The sequence below is a fragment of the Peromyscus leucopus genome, chromosome 9, assembly GCF_004664715.2.
Source record: "Peromyscus leucopus breed LL Stock chromosome 9, UCI_PerLeu_2.1, whole genome shotgun sequence".
NCBI lineage: Eukaryota > Metazoa > Chordata > Mammalia > Rodentia > Cricetidae > Peromyscus > Peromyscus leucopus.
The window spans coordinates 59,669,627-59,695,787 of NC_051070.1; the positions used below are offsets into that span (position 1 = coordinate 59,669,627).

At 45.4% G+C, this 26,161-nt stretch overlaps 1 protein-coding gene across 3 annotated transcripts in view; it reads left to right on the forward strand.

Moving 5' to 3' along the window:
• The window catches only part of LOC114703375 (L-threonine 3-dehydrogenase, mitochondrial), a 30,644-nt gene extending 24,022 nt beyond the window's left edge, over nt 1-6,622 (forward strand). For all 3 annotated transcript variants that reach the window (XM_028884186.2, XM_037208467.1, XM_037208466.1), the window contains exons 4-10: nt 822-864; nt 1,441-1,511; nt 3,166-3,315; nt 3,417-3,589; nt 4,896-4,986; nt 5,331-5,600; nt 6,113-6,622. In XM_028884186.2, coding sequence (XP_028740019.2) covers nt 822-864; nt 1,441-1,511; nt 3,166-3,315; nt 3,417-3,589; nt 4,896-4,986; nt 5,331-5,600; nt 6,113-6,252 — 938 coding nt within the window. In that variant the 3' untranslated portion in view covers nt 6,253-6,622. The remainder of the gene's footprint in view (nt 1-821; nt 865-1,440; nt 1,512-3,165; nt 3,316-3,416; nt 3,590-4,895; nt 4,987-5,330; nt 5,601-6,112) is intronic.
• The last annotated feature ends 19,539 nt before the right edge of the window (nt 6,623-26,161 follow it).

Sequence of the window (26,161 nt, forward strand, 5' to 3'; positions counted from 1 at the left end):
AGTGCTTCCTAACAGCCAGAGACAACCTCTCCCTTAACACATTTTACTTCTCCATCCTCTGTCATGTTTTCACTCCTTTCCTGTCCTGCCCTCTGTGTTTCTTTCATTCTCTATCTCTGCTAAGGTTTTAGTCCTCTAGGGTTTTAGTCCTGTGTTAACTGACAGGGAGTCCCACTGCTCTGTCTTCCTGCCACATGAGGGTCTTGCCTGAAATTTATAGCGGTCCTCCTCCAAATGTGTTCCTAGCCCCTTGGCTACATCTTCCTATCTGTGGTGTCTTTAAACCTCCAAGTTAGGAAAGCTAGCATCATTTCTTTCTTAGTGGTTCCTTGTTGATTCTGTTTGTTTTGTTTTGAGGTAGGGTCTTTCTACTATGTAGCTCTGGCTGTGTCCCAGGCTGGCCTTGAACTCAAGAGATCCACCTACCAAGTGCTGGGATGAAAGGTGTATACTACCACACCAGCTTGTCCCCCGCCCTTTTGTCAAATGGCTTCTTGCTCTCCCCTCCTTGGAGCTGGGCCCACCTCCCCACCTCACCCCCACACCACCCCCCTCCCTGCACAAGTGTTAACTTTTCTTCTTGTGTCCTTGCTATCCTCTTCCTCTTGGGCACCCCTGGCCGGAAAGTGCTGCCTCCAAAACTCTCAGCTGTACTGTCCACGCTGGGCAGTGGCTGTCCTGGGTTCTGAGAGTAACCTGCAGGGACTGCATCAGCACCGCCCCTGGCTTCAGCCCACTACGACTGGAGGAGTTTCATTCCACCATTACGCTTTGAGAATAGATTTGCACTCAGGTCTCACCTTGTTTTCTCCTTCGCCTAGGGGGTCTTGGCCAGTTGGGAGTAGGACTTGCTAGCCTTTTGAGGTAAGAACTTCAAAACCAGGTTCTTAAGGGTGTACAGTGGTCACCGTCAACATTAGCTAGCCATTGGTTCTCTTGCCTCTGGCCTCTTTGTGCTTCTAAGATGTCACATCCAAATAGCTGCTTAAAACACGGTTTGCCTCTTGGTCACAACGCCAGCTCTTTGCCCTCAGTCCTAACTTGGGTATGGTGGGACTCATCACCCCAAGTGAACCACTTACCTCAGTTGTTCATGAGCAGAGGGCAGGGGCCAGTTCTTACAGGAGCTGTTAGAGAATCGCCTGGGGTTGAGGGCAGGAGGTGAAAGAATGAGGGAGAAGGGGAAGTGCCAAGGACATGGAGATGGCATTGGTGGCCAGTGCAGTGGGGGAGGGGCAGAAGGAGAGACCCAGGCCGTGGGGAGAAAAGAAGGTCAGAGCTTAGGGAGGCAAAGCTGAGGGGTCTGTGACGATGGTGAAGAGAAGGGAGGTGACTGGAGAAGGCCCAGAAATTGCAGTGCCTATTTGAAATGATCAGTTTCCTAAGACCTGTCTCCGCGACGTTGCTGACTTGTGGGGGCGGGGCTTTCTTTCTCTATAGGAAACGATTTGGGAAGGACAACGTGATCTTATCAGACATAAGGAAGCCCCCAGCTCACGTCTTCCACAGTGGTAAGATATAGAGGTTTAGTTTTCAAAATGCAATCACTGAGGCAGAGTGGAATCCATGTGTGAATCAAAGAGGGATTCGGACCTGGGCCTGGCTTTAAAGTGTATTTTCAGTGCCACTCCATTCAAATGACAAAGAATGGAAGGGCTCTGTGGAACTTGAAGTTTGGGAATAATGTATTTGAATATTACTTGAAATAATGTCTTTGTACTAAAAAGTTTGATTCTTATCCTTTGAGTTTTTGGTTATCTGACTAACTTAAAGAGCCCTCAAACATAAAATAGGTTTGATGAGGAAAAAGCTTGAAGAATATGGAGAAGGGAGATGGCTTAATTCAGAACTCTTTCAGAGGACCCAAGTTTGGTTCCCAGCACCCACATCAGGTGGCTCCCAACCACCTGTAATTCCAGCTCTAGAGGATCAAAGGCTGTCGTCTGGGCTCCACAGGTTTCTCTATGTAGCCATGATATCCTGGAACTCTGTAGACCAGGCCAGCCTTGAACTCAGGTTCACCTGCCTCTGTCTCTCAAGTGCTGGGATTAAAGCGTGCGCCACCATTGCCTGGCCATTGGTAGACTTTTAATTACTGCTCACTAGGGGTTACAGGTCTGTTTAAATTGCACACACAAGCACCCTCTCTCATAATTTCAGCACCTTCTTCTGGCCCCTGTGGGTACCTGGATTCTCATTCTCTCTCTCTCTCTCTCTCTCTCTCTCTCTCTCTCTCTCTCTCTCTCTGTCTCTCTCTCTCTCTCTCTCTCTCTCTCTCTCTCTCTCACACACACACACACACACACACACACACAGATGAATTTCTAAATGGTCTTAATAAAAAACACGGAGCCAGATATAGGGGTGAAAGCCTGAGAGAGATCAGGGAAATAGGGAAAGCCATGGCTAACCTCACCTCACCAACTTGGCAGCTTCCAAATGCAAGTTACCTCCTGTCTACCCATGCCTGTATGCTTTGCTGTTCTGCCATCTGATTTGCTCTCTCTGTCTAGCTACATCACTTCCTCTTCTTGCCCAGCTCTGTCATTTCCTGTCTGTCTGTACAGACCTCTAGACCTCCATGGTTAACTAGTGTTGGAATTTAAGGCGTGTACCACCACACCTGGTTCTGTTTCCAGTGTGGCCTTGAACTCACAGAGCTCCAGACAGATCCCTGCATGCCACGTGATAGGATTAAAGGTGTGTGCTAACATTGCATGATTTTGTTTTTACTTATAATGGCTGTTTTTCCTCTGATCTCCAGGCAAGCTTTATTTATTAAAGCACAAATGAAATAATACCACATTTCAGCACAAATAAAATATCACCACATTTTCCCTTTTTTTGTCTAATAAAAAATAAATAGAAGTTATCAGTTACAACAGAGAGAGAGAGAGAGAGAGAGAGAGAGAGAGAGAGAGAGAGAGAGAGAAACAACAACAAAGAATTCTGAGAAAGCCAGACATGGAAGATGGCGCATGGCTGTTCAGCCAGTGCCCAGAAGGCTGGGGCAGAATCACAAGGTTCCAGTCCAGCCTAGGCTACAGAGTCAGGTTCTGCTTCAAAAGGAAGGTTGGGGAGGGAGGACAAGATGTCTCTCCAGTCAGTGGCAGGGGACAGGGAGTCCATTTAGCTTCACGGCAGCCCTTCTCACTCTGCTTACAGGCCCGTTCGTTTACGCCAATATCTTGGATAACAAAAGCCTTCGTGAGATCGTGGTGAACCACCGTATCAGCTGGCTGTTTCACTACAGTGCTGTGCTGAGTGCTGTCGGAGAAGCCAACGTGCCCTTGGCCAGAGATGTCAACATAACTGGTGAGCTGCTGGGTTGCTGGTTCTGGCCTAAAGGGGCCAGTTTTTCCTGCTCTTGGTAATCCGTTTGATTTTCAGATTTTCATAGTGTCTATTCATTTCAGGACTGCATAACATTCTAGATGTTGCAGCTGAACACAATGTGAGGTTGTTTGTGCCCAGCACGATTGGGGCTTTTGGACCTTCCTCTCCTCGGAACCCCGCACCTGATCTCTGTATTCAAAGGCCCAGGACCATCTATGGCGTATCCAAGGTCCATGCAGAGCTCATGGGAGAAGTAAGCATTTCTCAGCAAGATTGCTACATGTTCAGGGCTGGATGATTCTGTGTCCTGCCCCCTTTTTTTTTTTTTTTTTTTTTTTTTTTCTGCTTCAGACACCCCCTGCTTCATGTTCGGGGAAACATTTCCACCCCAGAGATAATTACTTACCTGGTGTGTTTGTCAAGTGGTAGGCCCCTTGAAGGCCCTGAAGAGCTCCTTAGCTATAGGTTTCTGCTTGCCCACAGCCATGATAGCAACACTCAGCACTGTTGGACGCTCCCGGCCTTGGAACTGCTTCCCAATGTGCTTGCTGCCCAACTTGTTTGTAAGGTTCTCAACACTGGAGTTATGGTGGGCGTGTTAAAACTTTTCCTGCAGGAGAGAGAGACAGGCAGAGACAGAGATGGGGGAGGGGGAATATACGTGGGTACCAAGTGTGTGTATTCATGTGTGTGGAGGCCAGAAGTTAGGTGTCTTCCTCAATTCCTCTCCATCTTAAATTTTGAGACAAGGTCTCTTACTGGAACCTGGAACAAGCAGGCCAGGCTTATGGGCACTGAGCCTTCGGATCGTGTCTCAGCTTCCTTAATGCTAGGTTACAGTACATGCTGTGTCCTGCTTTTTCATGTGGCTTCTAGAGGATCTAAGTCAGCTCCTCACGCTTGTGCCAGAAGCACTTACCACCTGAGTCACCTCCCAAGCCCAGAAACTCTCTACTGTGGAAATTTTCGAGCATGCTTTTACTCTGCCTTAGAGTAAACCGTAGTCAGTGTCTGGCCCTTCAGCTACTGGATGCCAGTTTTTTTGTTTTGTTTTGTTTTGTTTTTCTGCAGGGGAGCAAGCTTGCCACACTCAGGGCAGGGAGCAGGAGCGCCACCTGCAGGCTGCTCTATCGTTTGCAGTGTTGATGTAGCCTCGGGATGGTGATTCTTAGAAGATAAATAATTGAGTGTTATTAAACAAAAGTGGGAAACGTGGAAATTCTGAAAATCCCATTTTCTTTCTTTCAAAAATTGTGTTTGTGCACGTTGCGTGTGTCTATGCACACACGAGTGTGCCACACACAGCATGTGTGTGGAGGTCAGAGGACAACTGTGCAGTCTCTCCTTCTACCTTTATGCTGGTTCTGAGGGTCTAACTCTAGTCACCAGGCTGTGTGGCAAGTGCCTTTACCCACTGAGCCGTCCTGCAGGTCCTAATTGCGTATTCTTTTAAGGAACATTTTCATTGCATGTGATGTTTTAGGAAAAGCAATTTATTTGTTTTATCTAAACTACAGGATTAGTATTGTTATTTTTAGCCAGCTCTTTCTTTTTCTTAGTACTATTATTACCGGTATGGGTTAGATTTCCGGTGCCTGAGATATCCTGGGATCATTTCTGCAGATTCCCAGCCTGGAGGAGGAACAACTGGTAAGTGCCATCTTCAATCTCCCTCACCCTTAAATTCTCTTTGTTTCAGGGAGACCCTGGTTAGTCCATAAACTGCCTGCCTTAGTTTCCCTGTATTTCAAGAGAAATTGGAAAGTAGGGAGTGTTTTTATCTTGCTGGCACCCAAAATGCAGTAACTAAAAAAATTCTTCAGTTACCTGTGTGTAACAGTAAATCTTGATATAGCCCATACTATACATATCTCTTTTGGGAGCCTTCCGTTCTTAATAGTCTAAAAGAGGTTCTGAATTAAGAGCACTGGAGAGCTGGTATCTCAGTCCTGGGCCGCCTCCCTCCTGCTGCCACGGGCGGGATTCTCTTTCAGACTACGCAGTCCAGATTTTCCACGCTGCAGCAAAGAACGGCACATTTGAGTGCAACCTCAAGGCCAGCACCAGGCTCCCCATGATGTACATCAGCGACTGCCTCAGGGCCACCCTGGAAGTCATGGAGGCCCCCGCCGAGCGCCTCTCCATGAGGACCTACAACATCAGCGCCATGAGCTTCACCCCCGAGGAGCTGGCCCAGGCCCTCCGCAAGCACGTGCCCGACTTCCAGATCACCTACTGCGTGGATCCCCTCCGACAGGCCATAGGTAAGCCCCCACACCAATCCACTCTAGCTCAGAATAGAATCTGGGAATGCCTACGCCACCCTGGTGATGAGGCTTTAAGGTTGAGGAGCTCCGGCGGCCCGTTCACAGATGCTTCCGTGTGGGAAACAGGTCTTCGGGAGAAAGGTTCCAGCTCAGGAAGCCATCTGGCACCATTTCACCTTTGCACGATTTAATAAAGCAGGGAGAAACAAATCAAGGCTGTGTGCAAACAGGCTTGTGCCTTCGTGTGGTGTTGTTGCCATCTATGGCCCGGAACACCCTTTTGGATATCAGAATGTTCCCTTACAAAGCCATGTGTGGTTTTAATAATAACATGAAAACTCCAGTGCAGGTACCCAGTGTCTTCTGGAAAGGTGGCCCTGCATGTATTAGTTCTGCTCTTGTCAAAGACAACGTTTCCTTTTTTTATGTGCCTGCATATAAAATCCATCCAGTCATTCACAAACACAGAGCCGGAATAATCCCGTGTACTTTCCCGTGTCTTTCCCCAGCTGAGAGCTGGCCCATGAACCTCGATGACAGCAGTGCCCGCAAGGACTGGGGCTGGAAGCATGACTTCGATCTCCCAGAGTTGGTGGCTACCATGTTCAACTTCCACGGCGCCAGCACCAGAATTGCCCAAGCTAACTGAAGGGGGTGGAGCAATGCCCATATCCTCACAGTGTAAGGGACATGGCATTCTCTAAGACGGAGAACTCATCAGACTGAATTCTGGCAGCTCACATGGAACTGCTGGGTGGGGTTGGAGTTCCTTTTACACATTGCCTTTTGTTGTGTGCCTAAACTGGTCCAGGCACACATCCGATGGAAGTGAAGTCCTAAGTGGTAGTTAGTGACTAGCTCTTGGGATTTGCAACATTTGTATTTTAATTAAATTCAATTTAAGTATCACTTCCAAGACTTCCTCTCTTGACCAGAGACCAAAGATCACATTTTAAGGATTTTCAAAGATGTTCTTCATGTTCAGGACTTTCAAACTTCACCAAAAATGAACACTAGCAGCTAAATTTTTAACTTAAGATTTATCTGGGCGATTAAGAGTTTGAAAGATGATGCACTTCATAAAGGGCATGGGTTCTGTGGGGTTTGAGTCCACTTAGGGGCTGCTAGAAAGCTTTGTGATGTCTATGGGACTTGAATTCTCTGACCTGGTGACATCAGTAACTCCAGAGAGATTGTTTGAAATGCTCATTTCTGGGCTTCACCCCCGCCCCCCAGACTGACCCAGCAAAGTGGAGTAAGCTGGCTATGGCCCAACCCTCTAAGATAGATTCCAAGCTCAGTGCTAAAGAGTGCTGTCCTGTGATAGTAGTGAACCCACCAATAGAGAGGTCGCTCAAACCCTGCTGACATGCCTGGCTACCTCCAGAAATCACCAGCAAGGGGGACTTCCAGTTCCATAGCTATCGTCAATAATAGCTGTGTTTCTGCTATCGGTTAGTGGTGGTGCATTGTTACTCATTTAGATTTGAAACTCCTAGGTTGTGGCATAATTTTTTTTTTGAGTCTTAAGTGGATTTGAATCTTTTTAACTAAAGAAATTTTAGGTAATTGAGTTTCAATAGCTACAATAGAATAGGTTATCTCTCACATGTTTAGTATAATTAAGCTTAACATTTGTGGATTTTTGTTTTCAAAAATTCTCTTTATAGATTTATTTTATGGTTCATATAGATTTACTTTATGGTTCATCTATCATAAAATATATAATTTGGGATCTGGAGAAAAAGGTTCAGCAGTTAAGAGCGCTTGCTGCTCTTGCAAAGGACCTGAGTTCAGTTCCCAGCACACATATGGTGGCTCACAACCTTCTGGAGCTCTAGCCCCAGGGAATCTGACACCCTTTTCTGACCTGTAAGCGCCAGCAGTACATGCTTACATGTAAATGGTACACACATGTTTCACATAGGCAAAGCACTCGTACACATGAAAATAAAGAAAACCTAAAATGTATATTGTTTTACAGTATGTTAGAGTTGCAGACTTGATAACAATAGAGAGACCACATGTAATATCATCTCTCTGTGTCTCTGGATGGGGGATTCTGAATATCTCATACAACTGGGGTGTAGTCAGTAGCGAAGGGCCTCAGTTTTGTTAACCTGACAGACATTGAGGTTTTATGACTGTTACTCAAATTTCAAGTTCACATCTGATATTAAAGGCACTTTTTTGAGTTGCCTAACAGGTTAAGAGCATAGGATCTTGGCTGTGTAGGAAAGTGTAAGTCTGAAGTTCACGTGTGATTTTAAAAATCTGTGTGCAGTAGCACAGGTAACCATGGTGTGTGTGTGTATGTGTGTGTGGGGGGAAGAGATGCTGGGGTTGGAACTCAGGGCTTACGCACACCAGGCAAGTGTTCTATCACTAAGCCTTATCTCCAGCCCCCTCCGCTTGTTTAATGGCTCTATAGCTCGTCATTGGCTGGTTGTCCAGAATGCATTTGGTTGCATTATTAAGGACATTTGGACTTAGGACAGTCCTTAACTGTCATAAACGGTGCTGTAGGAAAGATTGTTGCAAATACACCCCATTTTCATTGTCTTAGGGCCGAAATCTCTTTCTGGAACTTTGAAGTTCATAGCTTTTACATCCAACTAACTCTTAAGACCTTTACAGGGCAATGTCTTTGCTCTCCTACCATAATAAGTGAATTTGAACCGTACCTAAAACAAAGTGCTGATACCAAGAGCTTTTTGTGAGTTTTTTTTTTTTAACCTGCTTTCATGAAAGATCTGTATGGTATAAGCTTGCTGTATACATTTCATGTTTTTTTTTTCTTTTCTTTTTTTAAAAAATTTATTTGTTTTTCTTTGAGTTTTTGTTTTGTTTTGTTTTTTCAAAACGGGGTGTCCCTGCGTATCCTTGGCTGTCCTGGAATTCTCTCTGTAGATCAGGTTGGCCTCAAACTCAGAAATCCCCCTGCCTCTGCCTCCTGAGTGCTAGGATTAAAGGTGTGTGCCACCACTGCCCAACCTTTTTTTGTTTTGAGGTTTTTTGTTTGTTTGATTGTTTGTTTGAGACAGGGTTTCTCTGTGTAGCCCTAGCTCTCCAGAAACTCTGTCTGTAGACCAGGCTGGCCTCGAACTCAGTGATCTGCTTGCCTATGCTTCCTGGATGCTGGGATTAAAGACATGCCCTGCCTTAAGTCATGTTCACAGTTCAGAAGTTGATTTAGGAGTGAGCCAACTATCATTTCTTGTACCCTTATTTTATTACTACTAGGGTATAAATTCATGGTTTACATTCTAGTACACATTGAGAGAGCAAAGTCACCCTGCTGAAGTTTTCCATTTTGAAGCTCATTGTGAACAGAATAGCAATGTTATCAGGATAACGATAATAAGAACAGATCATAGAGATGATAAGAAAGATCATAGAGAGAGGAAGACTGCCCCCGACACTGTTTTGAAAGTGCAGTTACCATTCATAAATGCACGCTCCTCCGACCAGGAGCCGCTTCCATTGGCTTCTATCTACAGGCATCTCGGCCATCAGGACCACAGCTATGGACAGCTCTTGCCCCTCCTGGCCCTCCTCTGGGGCAGGGCTTCTCGAACATTGTCTACCACCCACAACTCCTCATTTTGCGTGAGCCAGGATATATAGGTATTTGAGATAGTCATATCTATCAAATGTTTGCTGATAGTACACCATGAAGAAATCTATCTTTAAAAGGACTTTTGTATACACATAATTTTTACCACAGATGGTTGAAGATGAAAACAAATTTGTGAAGTAATGAGATCATGATGTATTTGTTGATTTTTACATAAAACACTAAATCTTGGCTGGATATTTGATACTTCAGGATATAGGGCACATTCAATACTTTTCAGAATTGGTCAATATTTTGATTTTTACAATCACCAATACTGAGAATTCCTCCCCACATAAATAAGCAGTATAAAATGGCAGAAATGTGATTAAGGGACTGTGGTGGTTTGAATGAGAATGGCCCCCATAGGCTCAAATGTTTGAATGCTTGGTCCCCAGTTGGTGGGATCGTTTGGGAAGAGTAGGAGGTGTGGCCCTGTTGGAGGAGGTGTGTGACCTGGTGAGCTTCAGGTTTCCAAAGACTGGTGCCATTCCCAGCATGCTCTCCGCTTCCTGTTTGCTGTTTGAGATGTGAGCTCTCAGTTGCCACTCCAGCCAGCTTGCTCGCTGCTTGCTACCCCCCTGCTCCACCATGGTGGACCCTTATCCCTCTGAAACTGTAAGCCCAAAATAAACCCCTTCCTTATAAGTTGCCTTGGTCATGGTGCTTTATCACAGCAATAGAAAAGCAGCCAACACAGGGCCATTTCAGAAATTGTTGGAAATTCCATCTTAATCCCAAGCCATGATTCAGCAAGTTAAAACAAAGCAAACGTCCTAACACAATCCAACCCAAAGATATTCTAATCTGATACTTAACACACCTAGGCATGATAATAGGAAGGCAGTAAGAGGTTTTGTTTCCTGTAATTAAACCATTGTGTTTCTGTAGCAGCAGAAAATCACTGTATGGGCTGAAACTTACTGCAGCTCCTGAGCTTGGGTGGCCTCAGCCTGAGGCATGTTTCAAACCTGCAGTATTTGCGGGCACTACATGGAGTGATGGTCACATAACGCGAAGTGCGTGTGCCCATCCAGAACCACCGCCATGGTGAAGTTTTGTGACACAATGTGGGTGAACTCTGCCAGAAACACTGTGAATTCATTCTGTGTCTGATTTTGAATTAATTTTTGGTTGTTTCCTATTCAGAAACCTTTCACCATTAACAAAATTTTCAAAACTTCCTCATTCAGGTTTTGACTCTCAAGGTAAAAAGTTGGAGTTGGGGGTCCATATCAGGTCTTTGCACATCACAGTGTAAGGAACCCACCGTAGATAGGTGGCTTTGTAAGTGCTGAGTGACCTAACACCCTATTCTTTTTTTTTTTTTTATTTTACAATACCATTCAGTTCTACATATCAGCCATGGGTTCCCCTATTCTCCCCCCCTCCCACCCCCTCCCCTTACCCCCAGCTCACCCCCTATTCCCACCTCCTCCAGGGCAAATCCTCCCCCCCACCCCAGGACTGCGATCAACCTGGTAGACTCAGTCCAGGCAGGTCCAGTCCCTTCCTCCCAGATTGAGCCCACCCTGTTCTTTCTTTGCTTCCACTCACATCTTTGAACATGTTTCTTGGGGTCACTAGAAACCTACATTTTCTCCCAACTGTGGAAATCTGGTTTTAGAGGTTGAATTTGTGCATGTGGGAGAGAAAGGAAGTCTACTCACTAGTTTACCTTGAGTTATATAATCTTTTGTTTTTTAAAAAAGCTTTCTTTTTAATTATTTTTTATTTTGTGTATGTACCTGTGTGCGAGCATGTGTTCATGAATGCAGTGCCCTCAGAGTGTTGAACTCTCTGGAGTTGGAGTTAGATGGCTGTGTGCCAACATGTCTGTTCCATGCTATGAATGAAACCCAGGTTCTCTGCAGGAGTAGCCAGAGCTTGTGACTGCCGAGCCATCTCTCCATTGTACAGTCTTACCCAGGTCACTTCCGGTCCCGATTCCCCACTGCAGGTGATGCTTTGAGTCTGAGTTCCCCTCAGCCCCTGAAGCTGCGGTTTAATCACGGAGTTCAGAACATACCCACACTTCATTTTCCTAGACAAAAGTCGGAAAGCTGGCCACATTTGAAAAATATCTGTGAAACGTGTAAGTTATAAAACATAAAAACAAATGAAATGGCCCAAAACTTCCAACTGTGTTTAGGAATTGATTATTTCCATACCAGAGCCTTCTCCTTGGCCACTTGCTCATTTTGGAGTTTGTATGGCAAAAGTGGGGTTTGCAGCCGTCCTCACTTTCCTGGTTGATGATTGAACACTTCCATTTCCTTTTCCCCTTTAAATAAACTACTGTCTAAATACCTTAAAAATACCTTTCTTAAAATTATTCAACGTATTCACAGTTAAGGCAAAGTCACTTAGTTGTCTTGTCAAGAAATAGATACAATCTACAATATAGATTTCCATTCTGTTAAATAGGTAAAATGTTGTATTAGAACAATTTGAAAATTTCTGACTTTACCTCCATGAACGTGTGTGTGTGTGTGTGTGTGTGTGTGTGTGTGTGTGTGTAACAGTGTCTTACTCTGTAGCTCAGGCTGACCTTGAACTAACAGTTGTCTGCCTGCCTCAGTTTTCCATATGCTGAAATTACAGATGTGAACCATCACACCTGGTCCCTAGTTTTCTGTTAAGTCATATTGTTATTTTGGGAAAGAAAAAAAAAAAAGCTCAAACATTTACTAAATATTGGCCATACACTTTGAAACTGATTTCTCATTGTTTACTAACTTCCAGAAATGAGCCACATGCTGGCATATTTATTCAGTCTTGAAACAGATGGGCGACTGCTAGGAAGAAACGAATCCTTTCTAAGAAGCGGAATCTCTCAAAAGCTCTCCATTAATGCTGAATTGTGGTCATGTGACAGTTCCCCTAGTTATGTAGAAACTGTTTCAAACGGGTCTGTTCAGTAAGGACGATTCTCACCTCCCTGGGGAGCATCCTCTACAGCAGAAACACTGTGCCTCTGTCTGCATGCTAATGCCTTCGAACTATTCCTGTCCTGCTGCCACTTTCCCCAGAAAAGCAAGGAGGAATCTAGAATAACCTCTTTCATCTTGTGCTGAAGTCCACTCCTGTTCCCAGGCCTGTCACTATTAAGTAGGTTTTTGTCGCTCTGAAATTCAAGATCAACCATATTTGCACTGCTGCATGCAGCCAGCTTCTTTTTGCTCCGTTGTGTTTACAAGATTCACCCGCACAGCTGTGCCGGGCTGGAGGCTGTCCGTTTTCAGTGCTGTAGTGTATCCCAGTGCCTGTGTGGTGGAGCAGCATGCTAGAAAGTCTCCTGGTCAGTATGACGGGCGTCTATTGTTTTCCACTTAGGAGTGGTAGGCCTGGGAATGCTGCATGCCTTCTTTCTTGTATCTCTGGTGAGTGAGTTTGGTTTCTCTTGGGCATTGCCTAGGTCTGTGATCTACCGTGTGGCAGACCAGGTTTAGCTTTGCACCTGTTGCCTGCTCCTCACAAGCTGTGCGCACCTGCTCCTTGTCCCTGCCAACACTTGGTTTTGTTGGGGTTTTAGTTTGAGCCACCTGGTGAGTGGGTTATATAGGATTTTAGTGTGCTGTGTCTCTTCTGCTGTTGTTCAGTTCCTCTTGTGCCAGAGACTGAGCCCAGCTTTGTACATACTGAGTTACAGCCCCTGATTTCTATGTACACTGTACAAAAACGTACATTTATTTGTTGTTTTTCAAGTCAGGGTTTCTCCATGTAGTGTTGGTGCCTGTCCTCTGTAGACCAGGCTGGCCTCGAACTCACAGAGATCCACTTCTCCCGAGTGCTGGGATTAAAGGCGTGTGCCACCGCTGCCTGGCAAAATGTACAAGTTTTATGAGCTTTAAAAATTTTGAAGGACATTTGATAATTTTTAGTAACCTAAATAGGCAGTTTTTATTATTTATTTTTATTTTATTTACATTGGTGTTTTGCCTGCATGTATGTCTGTGTGAGGGTGTCAGATCTTAGAGCTACAGACAGTTTTGAGCTGCCATATGGGTGCTGGGAGTTGAACCTGGGACCTCTGGAAGAGCAATCAGTGTTCTTAACCTGCTGAGCCATCTCTCAACGCCCTAAATAGGCAGTTTTTTAAAATATTAAAATTCATTTACTATCTACTTGTGTGAGTGTGTATGGATGCACATGTGTATGCATTAGGTGACATCATTGGTCATTTTGTGTATGTGTGCACTAGGTGACATCATTGTTCATCATGTGCATGAGTGTGTGCATGCATGCATGTGTGTGAGTGTGTGTGCATACAAGCCAGCACACACAGCTTGTGCATTGAGGTCAGAGCTGGCTCTTTTCATTGTGGGCTCTGGGACCAGACCCAGACTGCAAGGCTTATGAGGCCTTTACCTGCTGAGCCATCTCCTTAGCCCTAAGTGGACTATTTTAATTCAATTAATTAACTTTTGTGTGTATAGGTGTTTTACCTGCATGTATGTCTGTGCATCATGCATTTGTAGTTTCCAAAGAAGCTAACAAAGTGTATAACAAAGACACACACACACACACACTGCCAAGATGCCTTTATTAAGAGGCCAAACTGGATTCTTGGTAAAGGAACCAATTTTGTCTTCATCAAACCAAATTCATTTGTGCTTCTAGGGAGGAAAATCATTTGTATTGCTTTCAATCAACTCACAGAGCTGTGAAATGGTCTAAGATTATTAAAGTGAGCAGTGCAGATAATCCAAATGAGGGTTCTGGTAATCTTTGTTCCCATTTTAAATCCTTTCACATGCTTTCCATTTACAATAGAGCTGCATTAGACAAGTTAAGCTTGAGAGGTGTGTGTGTGTGTGTGTGTGTGTGTGTGTGTGTGTGTGTGTGTTATTCTCTGGATTCTTTTGTGAGTCTACACCTCATTAGTCTCCTTGTTAATTGATGAGATGAAAGCAATCTTCATGTCATCTTATATTGATATGGCAGATTTGAATTACTCTCTTAAGATCTTTAACTGTTGTGACCATCCCACGGTGAGGGATGATAAGCTATGCTGACTGGGAGATGTGCCTTTCTTCTGCTGTGTGCCCAGACACACCTTCTAGGTGGCCAGAGGAATCCCAAAGCCATGGAACTTGAACTTGGCTGCTTCTCTTTCTCTAGCTCTCCACCATACACCTGATTGCTACAGCTCGAGTGCTTTGCTTGCATTTCTGGGTTTCAGTAGCTGGTAATCAGTTCTCCCTGGATTATGGCAATGAGAGAATTCAGTTTGTTTTTTATATCTATTCTTCACTGAATGACACATGAATCTTTGTTTATTCTTTTTCTATTTGTCTACTGTAATTAGTTAATTGGTTTTTTTTTTTTCATTTAAGACAAAATCTTACTATGTATCCCAGGCTGATCCAATTTCTGTGTTCTATGTCAGCTTCCTGAGTGCTGGCATTATCAGGAGAAGCTTTGCTGTTTGTCTATTTTTAGCTCAAATCAATTAAGAGTTGTGTGTCTATTAGGAAGAGCAGGTCTTTGATATTTTTCATAAAGTTACATTGTGACTGCTGTAATTCTTTTGTCCAGCCTGGTCTACAGAGTGAGTTCAAGGTCAGCCTGGTCTACAGAGTGAGTTCAAGGACAGTTGGGGCTGCACAGAGAGACCTTGTCTCCAACAAACAAACATAAAACATGCTGTGAATCCTCTGTGTACCTTTTGCTTTCTTGAGTGTGAAGTGCCTATCTATCTCTAGAGAGAATTAACACATTGGACTATAAAGTCCCTCAATTTAATGGAGCCCGAATCTGAATGGTGGAGAAATTAAAACATGTTCACATAAATTGAATATGCTTAGAATCCTCATGAAATAAGGAATTTAAGTTTCCAGGGCCGATTCAGAGTTATTTTAGAGTACAAGTTAACATAATATTAATCTCTGGTAAGAAACATTAATAATTTAAATTTTAGAAAGCCATATCACTTATCTTATTTTTTTAAATTGTCAAGAGTATGAATAATGTATTTTGCAGTTTTAACATATTTTGGTTACTGTTATTACAATATTAAATCCCTAAAAATTCTATGTACCGATTGAAATCCCAGCTATTGTTTACCAAGCACACTGGGAAAGGTAGGCCTCAAATTATAGATCATCAATTCGCTTCCTAGATGTAGAATTTATTTTTCTTCAAAAAAACTTTTCTTGTTCTTCAATATACAATACACACATAATTTTATTTTACTTTGTTTCCTAAACTTATCCTAAACTCATCAAATAGGTTATTATTTGCCAGCATGGTGGTACACACTTGTAATCCCAAGACTGGGGCAGGAAGATTGGAAACTTAATGCCAGCCTGAGTTACATAGTGGTTTCCAGACCCTGTCTCAAAAAACAAGCAAACAAACAAAAATCCTATTATTTATTGTTATATGACATTTGGGATTATTAAATATGGAACAGTACATTCAACTAAATTCAACCATGCTGGCAAATGTTTCATTTTAACACTAATTTTATATGTATGCACACTTTTTAGACCTTCTGATATTCATTTCAGTTACTTAATGGATAATCTCCAGATGTTTACATGGTATTGATTTCTAAGCATAATTTTGCCTCTGATTTGTGTGCTACAGAAGGATGGAGTCTTGTGACCATTTAACTATTTTAGAAAGTGTTGGGTGATGATATAGGATGCTGAGTCATGTGTGGCCATGAGCTTGGCTCCTCTGCTAAAATGAGTGTTATGATTTGTGACTCACCTGTAATGGTCCTCCCTTCATGTCTCAGTAGAGTCCTAAAAGTTAACAGAGTGGTTAAACCTATACAAGGGTCAGTAGTGATGCCGGTAAACCTGTGCTTGCCATTTGGGTTTTCTGTGAAAGAGCATTTCCCAATCCCCAAACACATGGATTCCTAAATGTTTTGGAAGAGTCTTCCACCACAAAGTGGGAGCTTCGGGTTTTCCTTGGACTCTTTTGGAAGTACTTCTTACCTAGCTCATCCGTCTGCTGCTCAGAGAGCCAGATCTTCTCACAAAGGCCTTGGGTGTCAGATATTTGCATGTATCTGCCCTCCCATGGAAGTCTCTCCTGGCAGCTGAGAGAACTCTGCTCTGAATTCATTTATTCCTTACTGACCTAAGTGCTAGGGGAAAATAGATATGAATATGTGTAGAGTCGTGTTTGTTTTAGGGGATTGTTATGACAAAGAAATAAGATAGGGTGGGGGTGGGTCTGCATGGTGTCCTACTCCTGTATCCTAGTACTTGGGAGGTAGAGGCAGGACAACCAGAAGTTCAAAGTCATCCTTGGCTATATAGTGAGTTTGAGGCCAGCCTTGGATACTCAAGGCCCTGTTTCAAAAAAGAGGAGGAAGAAGAGGAGGAGGAGGAAAATAATCAAGTCAGCCTTTGTGAGTGTCCTGCATAGTGCCCAGACAACAAGTGATAACATATGAAGTCTGGATTCTCTGTTGGCTCAAGTCCCCTTCCAAGGATCCAGGGGTTCCATTTCACATTCTCTCCTCAAGAGCTCTCATAAAACTGCTACCACAGGACACACTGGGCACCAGCAGGCAACGTTATCCCTGCCCAGGCTGGACTCCACAGAGACGGAATTCGATTTGTTCTGCTCCACAACAGCATCGACAGCTTGTCCAGCTCTCATCCAGGCAGCCAGGCTCCTGATCAGTGGAAATAAACCTGCCCCATTGGCAAGACACCAATGCCCTGTCCACCTCCACTGTTTGGGAACAGCTGATCTGGCTTCACTCTGCAGGACTCAAGCTTCCAGGCTCCACTGAGGCAGGAGAAACTGTGCTCACCTCCTCTGTTAGGCAGCCAGAGAGCACGTGGAAGCCTGGGCTGCAGATCCTCACAGAGATCAGATATGCAGGGAAAGATAGGTTGAGGATTCATCCATCTCTCAGTGTGGCCTAGAGGTGATGCCAGTGCGGTTGGCAGAGGAGGAAACAGCTGAGGGAAGAGAACATACGGGAAGAGGAGAGAGTGCTCAGGCGGAGTCCTCTAGTCCTGTCCTCGGATTCTGGGGCCTGGGAGACAGACCCTCAAAGAGCAGTCAGGAAGGGGAGGGCTTCAGGCAGCAGCCACTGGGGTGTCTGCAGAGATTTGGGGACAGTGGTATGCTCATGGAGGAGAGAGGTCCCTGTCTCCAAGGGATCCAAAGCCTGAGCACAGCAATGACCCCACCCCACATGGTTCAGGAGAAATTTATCAGATTCTCAAAGGGTCCCTTCAGCTCACATCATAAGCCATGGTGTGAGTGGGATCCAGCATAACCAGTTCTATATGGAGGCATAGGCTTGTTGCCTTGGTCCATCCTCTGTCCAGGTAGCCAGTGCCACTGGGAAGTCCTCCAGAGCCCAACAGGGCCTGTGCCAAAGGAATTCAAGGCCACTCATGTACTTGCACTGAAACATTTTCTACCCCACCTACTTACCAGCTGCTCTGCTCTGGCCTTGACCTTGTGAGCTCAGGCCTTGGAGGCTGATAGCAACCTTTCCTCCTGCCACAGCAAACAGGGCTATGTGCCTGTGGAGCTGGCAGCCTTCCCTGGAAGGAGGGGAGCAGAGCGCAGAGCGGACACCTGGAGAGCAGGTGTGTTCAGGTCTTGACAGGCCCAGCTGGCTCCCACCTCTGTCATTTTGCCCTTAAGGGACTCACCGTAGGTGAAAACCTCTTTCCTCTGCCTCAGATTCTCTGAGATTTATGCCAGAAGCTACAAGTCTTCAGTTTTAGCCCCTATGGACACTTTCGTCCACCAACAAAGACCCTGGGCTTCTAGAAACCGTTGTGCAAGGATTTGGGAAGTGCCTGGCGCCTGGCAGGTGTGAAAGACTGGAACTCTCCCTCCTTGACTACTTTTCCAGCAGATTCTCTGGGGGAGGGGCTGTGGGTAAGTATTTTTAGAAGCCTCCGGGTAACTCTCATGCAGGGCCAGGTGACACCTGCTTCCTGTCGCTCACGGTACCTGACACCTGGGACTGTACCCAGAGGGAGCATTTGTTCACTGGGAAGGGTTGACTAGGGTTGTCAGGTAAGACTTCACAGTGGGGACAGGAGGCACTCTACAGATGGCTGACGGGAGCCATGGTCCAGGTCTTAGGAACAGGTGGGAGACAGGGTCCCATGCTAGAAGCCAAGTTGTGCCTTCTGCACTGGGCTATAGGCTCTCATGAAGTGAGTTGTCGGAGGATGGTGGTGTCAGTTTCAGATCAGCCATTTGAGGAGTCGACTGGGAAAGTGAATCCTGGAGATAGCAGGGAGCAAGGTGATCTTAAGAAAGGATGGAGTGAGCCAGTTGTAGCTGTAAGTTTCCTCAGGTCCCGCCCAGCCCTGCCTGAGATTCCCTCAGCCACTTATAATCATTCAGAGGCTTAATAGTAATTACCAATTGTATGGCCTATGGCAGGCTTCCTGCTAGCTAGCTCTTATAACTTAACCCATTTCTATTAATCTATAAGTTGTCATGTAGCCGTGGCATTACCGGCCTGCTGGATTCTTGCTGCTCCTTTGGCGGTGGCTGATGTGTCCCCTCCTCTCCTTTCTTCTCTCTGTGTATCTGCTTGGATTTCCCACCTGCCTCTAAGCTGCCTTGCCATAGGCCAATGTAGCTTTACTTATCAACCAATCAGAGCAAAACATATTTATAGCATCCAGAAAGACATCCCACAGCAGCCAGTCCTCTGGGGATAACTAGTGTCCAATACAGTACCTGACATTTTCCAAGGGTTTAATTTTTGTTTGGGGGTATTTTAATTTGTTTGTTTCTTTTAGTTGTTTTTTTTTTTTTTGAAACTGTATAAAGCTTGCAACATTATAGAAAGTGCAAAACTAAACACGCATGACTAACCAAGTACAGGAATGTGCAGCTCCCAGAGCCCAGCCGCCACCAAGAAATCAGCTGCTCTGTCCCTTAAGCTTCCTCACTTCCTGAAGCTCCAACCTCCTCCCTTGCCTTCCGCAGACAACAGGCCATTTTTCCACTAGGAAAAGAAGCCCTAGCATATGTCCACTGTCCAGAACCGCCATGTAGTCGGACTTTTCTTTGGGTCACCAGCTCACAAATAATGACACCGAGACTTCTTATTAATTATAAAAGCTTGGCCTATAGCTTAGGCTTATTCTTAAGTAGCTCTTACAACTTATTAACCCATTTATATTAATCTACGTTCTATCATGTGACATTACCTCTCTTTCATCTTGCACTGCCTGTTTCCTCTCCATGTCTCCTGACTTTTCCTGCTCACCTAGATTCCTCCTCCTCTTCCTTTTCCTTTCCAGAAATCCCACTCCTGCCTAGCTATTGGCTGTTCAGCTTTTTATTATAATCACAGCAATACACCTTCACACATTGTATAGATACCCCACAACACTGCCTCTTTCTCTCTCTCTCTCTCTCTCTCTCTCTCTCTCTCTCTCTCTCTCTCTCTCTCTAAGACAGAATAGCTCTGGCTGGCCTGGACTGTACTCTGTAGACCAGGCTGGCCTCTAACTCACAGAGCTCCACCTTTCTCTGCCTCCCAAGTTCTAGAATTAAAGGTGTGTGCTGCCACGCCAGATTTTCCACTCTTTGCACCACTTTGCTTGTGGGGGCTCTTTGCAGATGCCACGGCCAGCAGGGTGACAATTTGCATGAAGCGAGAAGGAAGTCTGGTTCAACATTATTCGGTAGCTGGTGTTGGTTCAAACTTCTGGAGTCTGACACTGGGCAGTTTATCTTAGGCATATTTAAGTATTTAAGTACAGTACAGTTTGGGGGAAAGTTTCCTTGTGTAACACAATCCTGTGCACACAATAAAGCTTAAGGCACAATTAATTACATTGAAACTCTTCTCAAAGTACACGTCACCTCTTCCAAGAAGATGGGTTCTGTAGATAGACTACATGTGTCATCTTAAGGGCCTACGGGAGGATCTGGTGTGGTCATACAGTGCAGGTCATATATGTAGAGGTCACCTAGACTATTAACTATCGCCAATCCTGCTTAGGGGAGTTTATGGAAGCCAGGTGTGGTCTTGCCCTACAGATAGCACAGAGATGACCTAGGATTAGTCGCCTTCATTCCCAATCTTCTGGGTAGAAAACAGGTTGTACATCTCTCCCTCTGAAGAAACAACCCTGCATGTCTAGCCTTCGAGGTTTCTCTAGTGCTTATCCATGAGTGCTAGGATGTTTGTGCTCCCAATGTTTTCTGATGCAAATAAGGGTGATGGCCTGCTTCCTGCTAGCACCTAGGATTGTATCCATGTAGGAATTCAATGGAGAAACAGCGAGAGAGCGGTCTGTGATAGAGGGGAACTTTTAAAGGTCTTTGGGCAACTGGTGTTGATGTAGACAGCTGGCACTTAGTTACTGAAGGCAGGCTGCAGGAATGCCTGATTTCTAAAAATAAATTGAAAAAAGCCTCATCAACACGCACACACACACACACACACACACACACACACACACACACACACACGAATGTGTAGCTTAATGAAGATGAACCCATGTTTGTGTTTCTGTATCCTTGGGTTCTGCCGATGAAGTTGAGAAATATTCAAGGCGGAAAACCCTGTGTCTGAACTGTACATTTAGACATTTTTCTTTGCCATCCCCTATGACAACTGAGTTACATATTTGAATTCATCTAGACGTGATTTAAATGAGGCACAGATTACATAGTAGTGTGTTCCACTTTATATACTGGCCATGAACATCCACAGATTTTGGTATCTGTGGGTGTCCTGGAACCAAGACCTTGCCCCACCCCATGCACACACAGATGGAAGGGATAGCTGTGCTTGCTATGAAAGTCTTAAGCTCTGAGTAGGTCAGAGCTGGGAACTGTGCCTGCTTCCTGTGCAGGTCAGCACGCTTGCAGAAGCCAGCATGCATGCACTATCTGCTTTAATCTGCACTCATCCTGTGAGGAGGATGTTCTTATTTACATATGAGCACATTGAGAAGGAGGTGGATTAACTTGTCCTGTGGACCGTAAAGCTAGTGAGCACAGAAAGAGGCCTCCAACCCAGTGTGCCTACCTTTCTGTCATTCATCTATCATCCATCAATACATCCAATTATTATCTATCTATACATCCGACTATTATCTGTCTGTCTGTCTGTCTATCATCTATCTACCTACCCATCCATCATCAATCTATCTACACATGTGCACACAGAATGACATGAGAAGCGAAGGAAGATTATTTGAGAAGAGGAAGGGAGGGAGCGGGAGGCAGGGTGGGAGAGCAGGAGAGAGAAATGGGAAGTGAGGGTGGTCGAAATCCATGATGTCATTGAACAAACATGCCACTGTACCAGTGAATTCAGGGGGCGGGCATTGCTTTGAGTTGTGTAACTACTGGTGATCTCACCAGGCCCAATAGATAGTTCTAATCCAATATGAACTAAATGACCCTGGTTCAGCTAAGAGAGTCAGGAAAGCTAACCCCAAAATCATGGATCTGGGAAATGGACTGGTAGGGATGTAGGGCGTTTTGATAGAAATGAGAATGGGAAGGAGACAAGAGAAGGTGCTGAGGATAGAGCAACCCGGATATTATCATACATACGTACATTCATGAAATTGTCAAAGGACAAAATTAATCAATAAAATGTTACTGTACATACTTACATACATACATATACACACACACATACATGAAATTGTCCAAGAACAAAATAAATCAATAAAATGTCACTGTACAACAAACATATGTGATTACAAAATTAAGGTAAGCAAACAAACAAAACACTCCGTGTGCCTGAGGGCAGGCATTGTCTGGGCAGGACAGTCCTAAGGTTGGCAGTGGGGGTTGGGGGTATGAGCGCAGGGTGATCCTATCCAGCAGGGAAGGGACAAGGAGAAACTGTCTCCCTGTGGCTGTCACACCTCTCTCCATTAGCGCTGGGAGCAGTTGTGGGGTCAGGGAGAGGCTTGAGGGAGGTGCCTTGACCTCTTCCTGATAGATAAGGAACTGGGCGGATGGTCACACAGGAGGTAATGTCTCAAGTATGACTGCATCCAAGAGGGAATCACTCCAGAGGAGGAGACCCTGTGAGTCAGCTCAGTGGAAAGAACTGCTTGTTTCGTTTGCCTGGTGGTTCATGCTGGCCAATGACTGAACAGGGCAGACCCATTCAGAAAGAGAGGGGTCCCGTGGCCATTATGCAACCTTTGAATGGGGTCATTTCTGCTTTTCCATAAGCAGCTTGGAATTTCTGGGAAACATTTATATAGAAATAAACCACCAACTAAAGGACATTGTGACAAGTCACACATGCCTTGGCTTTCCATCTGCCCAGTTCCCACACCTCCCTAGGTAAACTGTGGTCTTAGTCTTTTAGGCACCTTTCCAGAATTTTAAAAATACACATCTGGGCTGGAGAGATGGCTCAGAGGGTGTACGTACCTCCTGCAGAGCCCGATGACACAAGTTCAATCACCAGGACCCACACGTTGGGAAAAGAGAACCCCACAAATTGCCCTCTAACCTCCACACTTGTGCCACGGGTACACACCCCAGTAAGAAATAAAATATTTTTAAAATAAAATAAAAATGCATACCCAAGCAGGTCGACCCTGAGATTCATATCTCTCCTCTCCCTGTGGGTTTGTGCATTTCGTGTCGTCTTGTACCACAGAAGTCACACCACAAACCCATTAACTCGGTGTGGAGGGGAGGTGTCTCGCTACGTGGCTCTTACCGGGCCGTGTTTTGTTATCTTCACAACATCCTTTCTTTTGGGGAGGCAGAGCGTCCATGTGTGTCCACACGCAAAGGAGCACATGTGGGAATCAGAGACAACATATAGCAACAGGTTCTCTCCATCCACCATTTGAGTTCCAGGGCTCAAACTCAGGGTATAGCTCTTGACATCAGTCGCTTTTACCCATGAACCACCTCCTCAGGCTCCACTTCTCTGATCTCCACATGTGCACCTTTGCATGTAGACACACCGAGACACACTCTCTCTCTCTCTCTCTCTCTCTCTCTCTCTCTCTCTCTCTCTCTCTCTCTCTCTCTCTCTCTCTCTCTCTTTCTCTGTCTGTCTCTCTCTCTCTTTCTCTCTGTCTCTTTCTCTGTCTCTCGTCTGTTTCTCTCTCTCTCACACACACACAAAGTAAATAAATAAAATTAAACTTAAAAAAGAAGCCAGGAGGCTGGAGTGATGGCACTGGTTAAGAGCGCCCATTGCTTTCACAGAGGACCAGTTCTCTGCACCCACATGGAAGCTCACAACCATGCACAGCGCCAGGTCCAGGTAGTCTGAAGTCCCCTTCTGGCCCCCAAGGGCACCAGACATGCCCATGATGCACATGCATATATACAAGCAGAACACTTACACACATAAAATTCAATAAAATTGGGGGCTGCAGAAATGGCTTAGTGATTAAGAGCACTGGTTGCTCTTCCATGGGGCCTGGATTCAGTTCCTAGCACCCCCACAGTGACTCACAACCATTTGTAATTCCAATTCCGGGGAATTAGATACCCTCTCCTGGTCTTCATGGACACCAGGTGCACAGAGACATGCAAGGGCAGGCAAGCCCTCATACACATAAAAAGTAATTAGTTAAATTAAAATTGTATATTGTGTTTTTTAAAATTTTTTAATTAATTTTTTTGCCAGCCCAATCACAGTTTCCCCTCCTTCCCTCCTCTCCTCCCTGTCTCTCCCCCCCTAAAATGGTATTTTTTAAAAGCCCAAACCAAAAAGAGAATTCCTCTTGGTGTATTTGTTTCGAGGCAGGCCATGGTTTCCCTTAATGGCTGGACCGTGCTTCAATCTGGCTGGGAGTCATTTTTCTTCATTTATACTGTTTTGACTGTTGAAGCTGAAGGAACCACTGCTAAATGAGCCACCAAAGATGTCACCAAACTTGCTACAAACAAATCTGTTAGAGCTTCTAAGTTCTTGAGGCAGTTCATCCTTCTCCAAGTCTGTCCGTCTGTCCAGAGACAAGACGCCCACCAGAATCACCACCACTGGGCTGATGCGTGCTGTCAGAGCTGGGTTTACAGGGCACTGGGCAAGTGCTGGCAGCCAGGACAGGCGTGGGTGCTAGAAGCACAGGTCACTAAGGCACAGAAAGATCTCTCCAGTTTTGTGAACGGCTCCATGAAAGTGGTCCCAGTGGCCCTGAGTGGTGTCATCTGGGGGACAGGAAGGGAACATAAAGAACAACTAAACAGAGTGACTGCCATCCAAGGTGGCTTGGATCAGCACGCCAGTCACTACTGCTCCACTGTCACCATGGACAGAGTGGGACATGTGCCCAAAGCTGAACAGTTTTGAAGTGCATCAATGCATACTCCAGGTAGCCAGATATCTCTATCGTGAGCTGGGAGATGATCAGCATCACTTTCTCCAGCCTCATCCAGCTGTCTGGCTCATCTCAAGGTTGCCTGGGGAACTTGGACTTTGAGTACCAGAGCCAATCTTTCTACTTAATAGTTTGAAGTAGATATCAAGGAGTTGTCTGAACCCCTCACTCAGGTGACTTACATGGAGTTTCTACTGTTTAGTGTGTGTGTGTGTGTGTGTGTGTGTGTGTGTGTGTGTGTGTGTGTGTGTTTGTCTTAGTATCCTTCAGGTCATTTGTGTGTCTGGGCGCTGAGTATTAGAGCTCAGGTCCTCAGAGGAACTTGTGGCATAAGAAACTTCCAACAGAGTGCTGGGTTGCTGGAGAGAGGCAATCAGGTGGACAGCAGACCAAAAGGTCTGCATCCATCCATCCTTTCAAGGTGGATGCCCACTTCTACACACACACACACACACACACACACACACACACACACACACACACACACCTTGTAAATTTTTAATCTCGACAGATTACTTCAGCTGGAGATTTCACACTTGGTCCACGGAGAAAAGCATCAAGATGTGGGTTATTCTAACAAACTGTAAAATCTGACAGTCAAAGATGCCGAGGAAACCAGTAAACCTATTGGCTTTGCCAAACGGATGGAATGCCCATACAAATATATTCCTTGTTTCCCCAGCAGAGGGCACCTTAGGATTGCCTAACTGTGATGGGTGGCAGGCCGGCAGTCTGAAAGCCATTTGTTGGCAGATTTGTTTCCTCAGACCTTCTCTGCTGTTGTTTGAGCAAGAAACATGAGGAGGTGGGAAGCCAGAGTGAAGAGCTGGGGAAGAAGCCAGGAGACTCCAGCTCATCGCTGGCTCCACACTGGCTGACTGTTAACAGGCCAGTGGTATTATTGGTTCTCAATCCGGTAATGATTATGAGTTATGCCCCAACTGCCACTTTAGAGCCCGCTCTGGTGCTGACAGCATCCATTGCCATGATGGCTATGTCCCAGAAAACCGGTGGAATCAATGGAAGGCCATGGTTTTACATGCTGTAACTCCAAGCCCCAGAGAGACTCACTGTCTTCTAGAAATAGAAGTAGTCATCATCTTTTAAACAGAAACGTCATTTGCTTAAAAGAAATCCATTTGTGTCCCTTAGATGCCCTGGCACCTTTTTATGGTGGTGGCCTCAGCTTCTTCTCCGGGAGACCAGCGGGTGTGGAGATCAGGGTAGTTGTGATCAGGGAGGCCAGAGTACAGGAGGAGATACTGTGAGTGCCACTGGGCCCCCTGAAGAGCAGGGTGGGAGGAGATGACATGCTGTGGGCTGGGGTAAAGGGATGGGTAGTGGCTGAGGGCATTTCTGGCTAAAGCTGGGGTGTGGCCTCATAGGGACAACAGGAGATAGAGAAGCCTCTCTAAGTGGTGGAGCCTGTAGGCCTGGGGGGGTCTCCTGCTACAGCGGGGTCTGCTATCTACTTACCCCCCTTGAGCCTCAAACTCAGAAGTGTGATTTCTAGGCCCTGTTCTTAGGATTGACCAGACCGTTGTTTACAGGAGGGTGGGGAGGTGAGGAGGTAGGAAAGCCTAGTTCATGGTCTGAGATTTGGGGCCAATTTGCATCATCAGAAGGCTCCTGCCCCCCTGCCTTTTGCG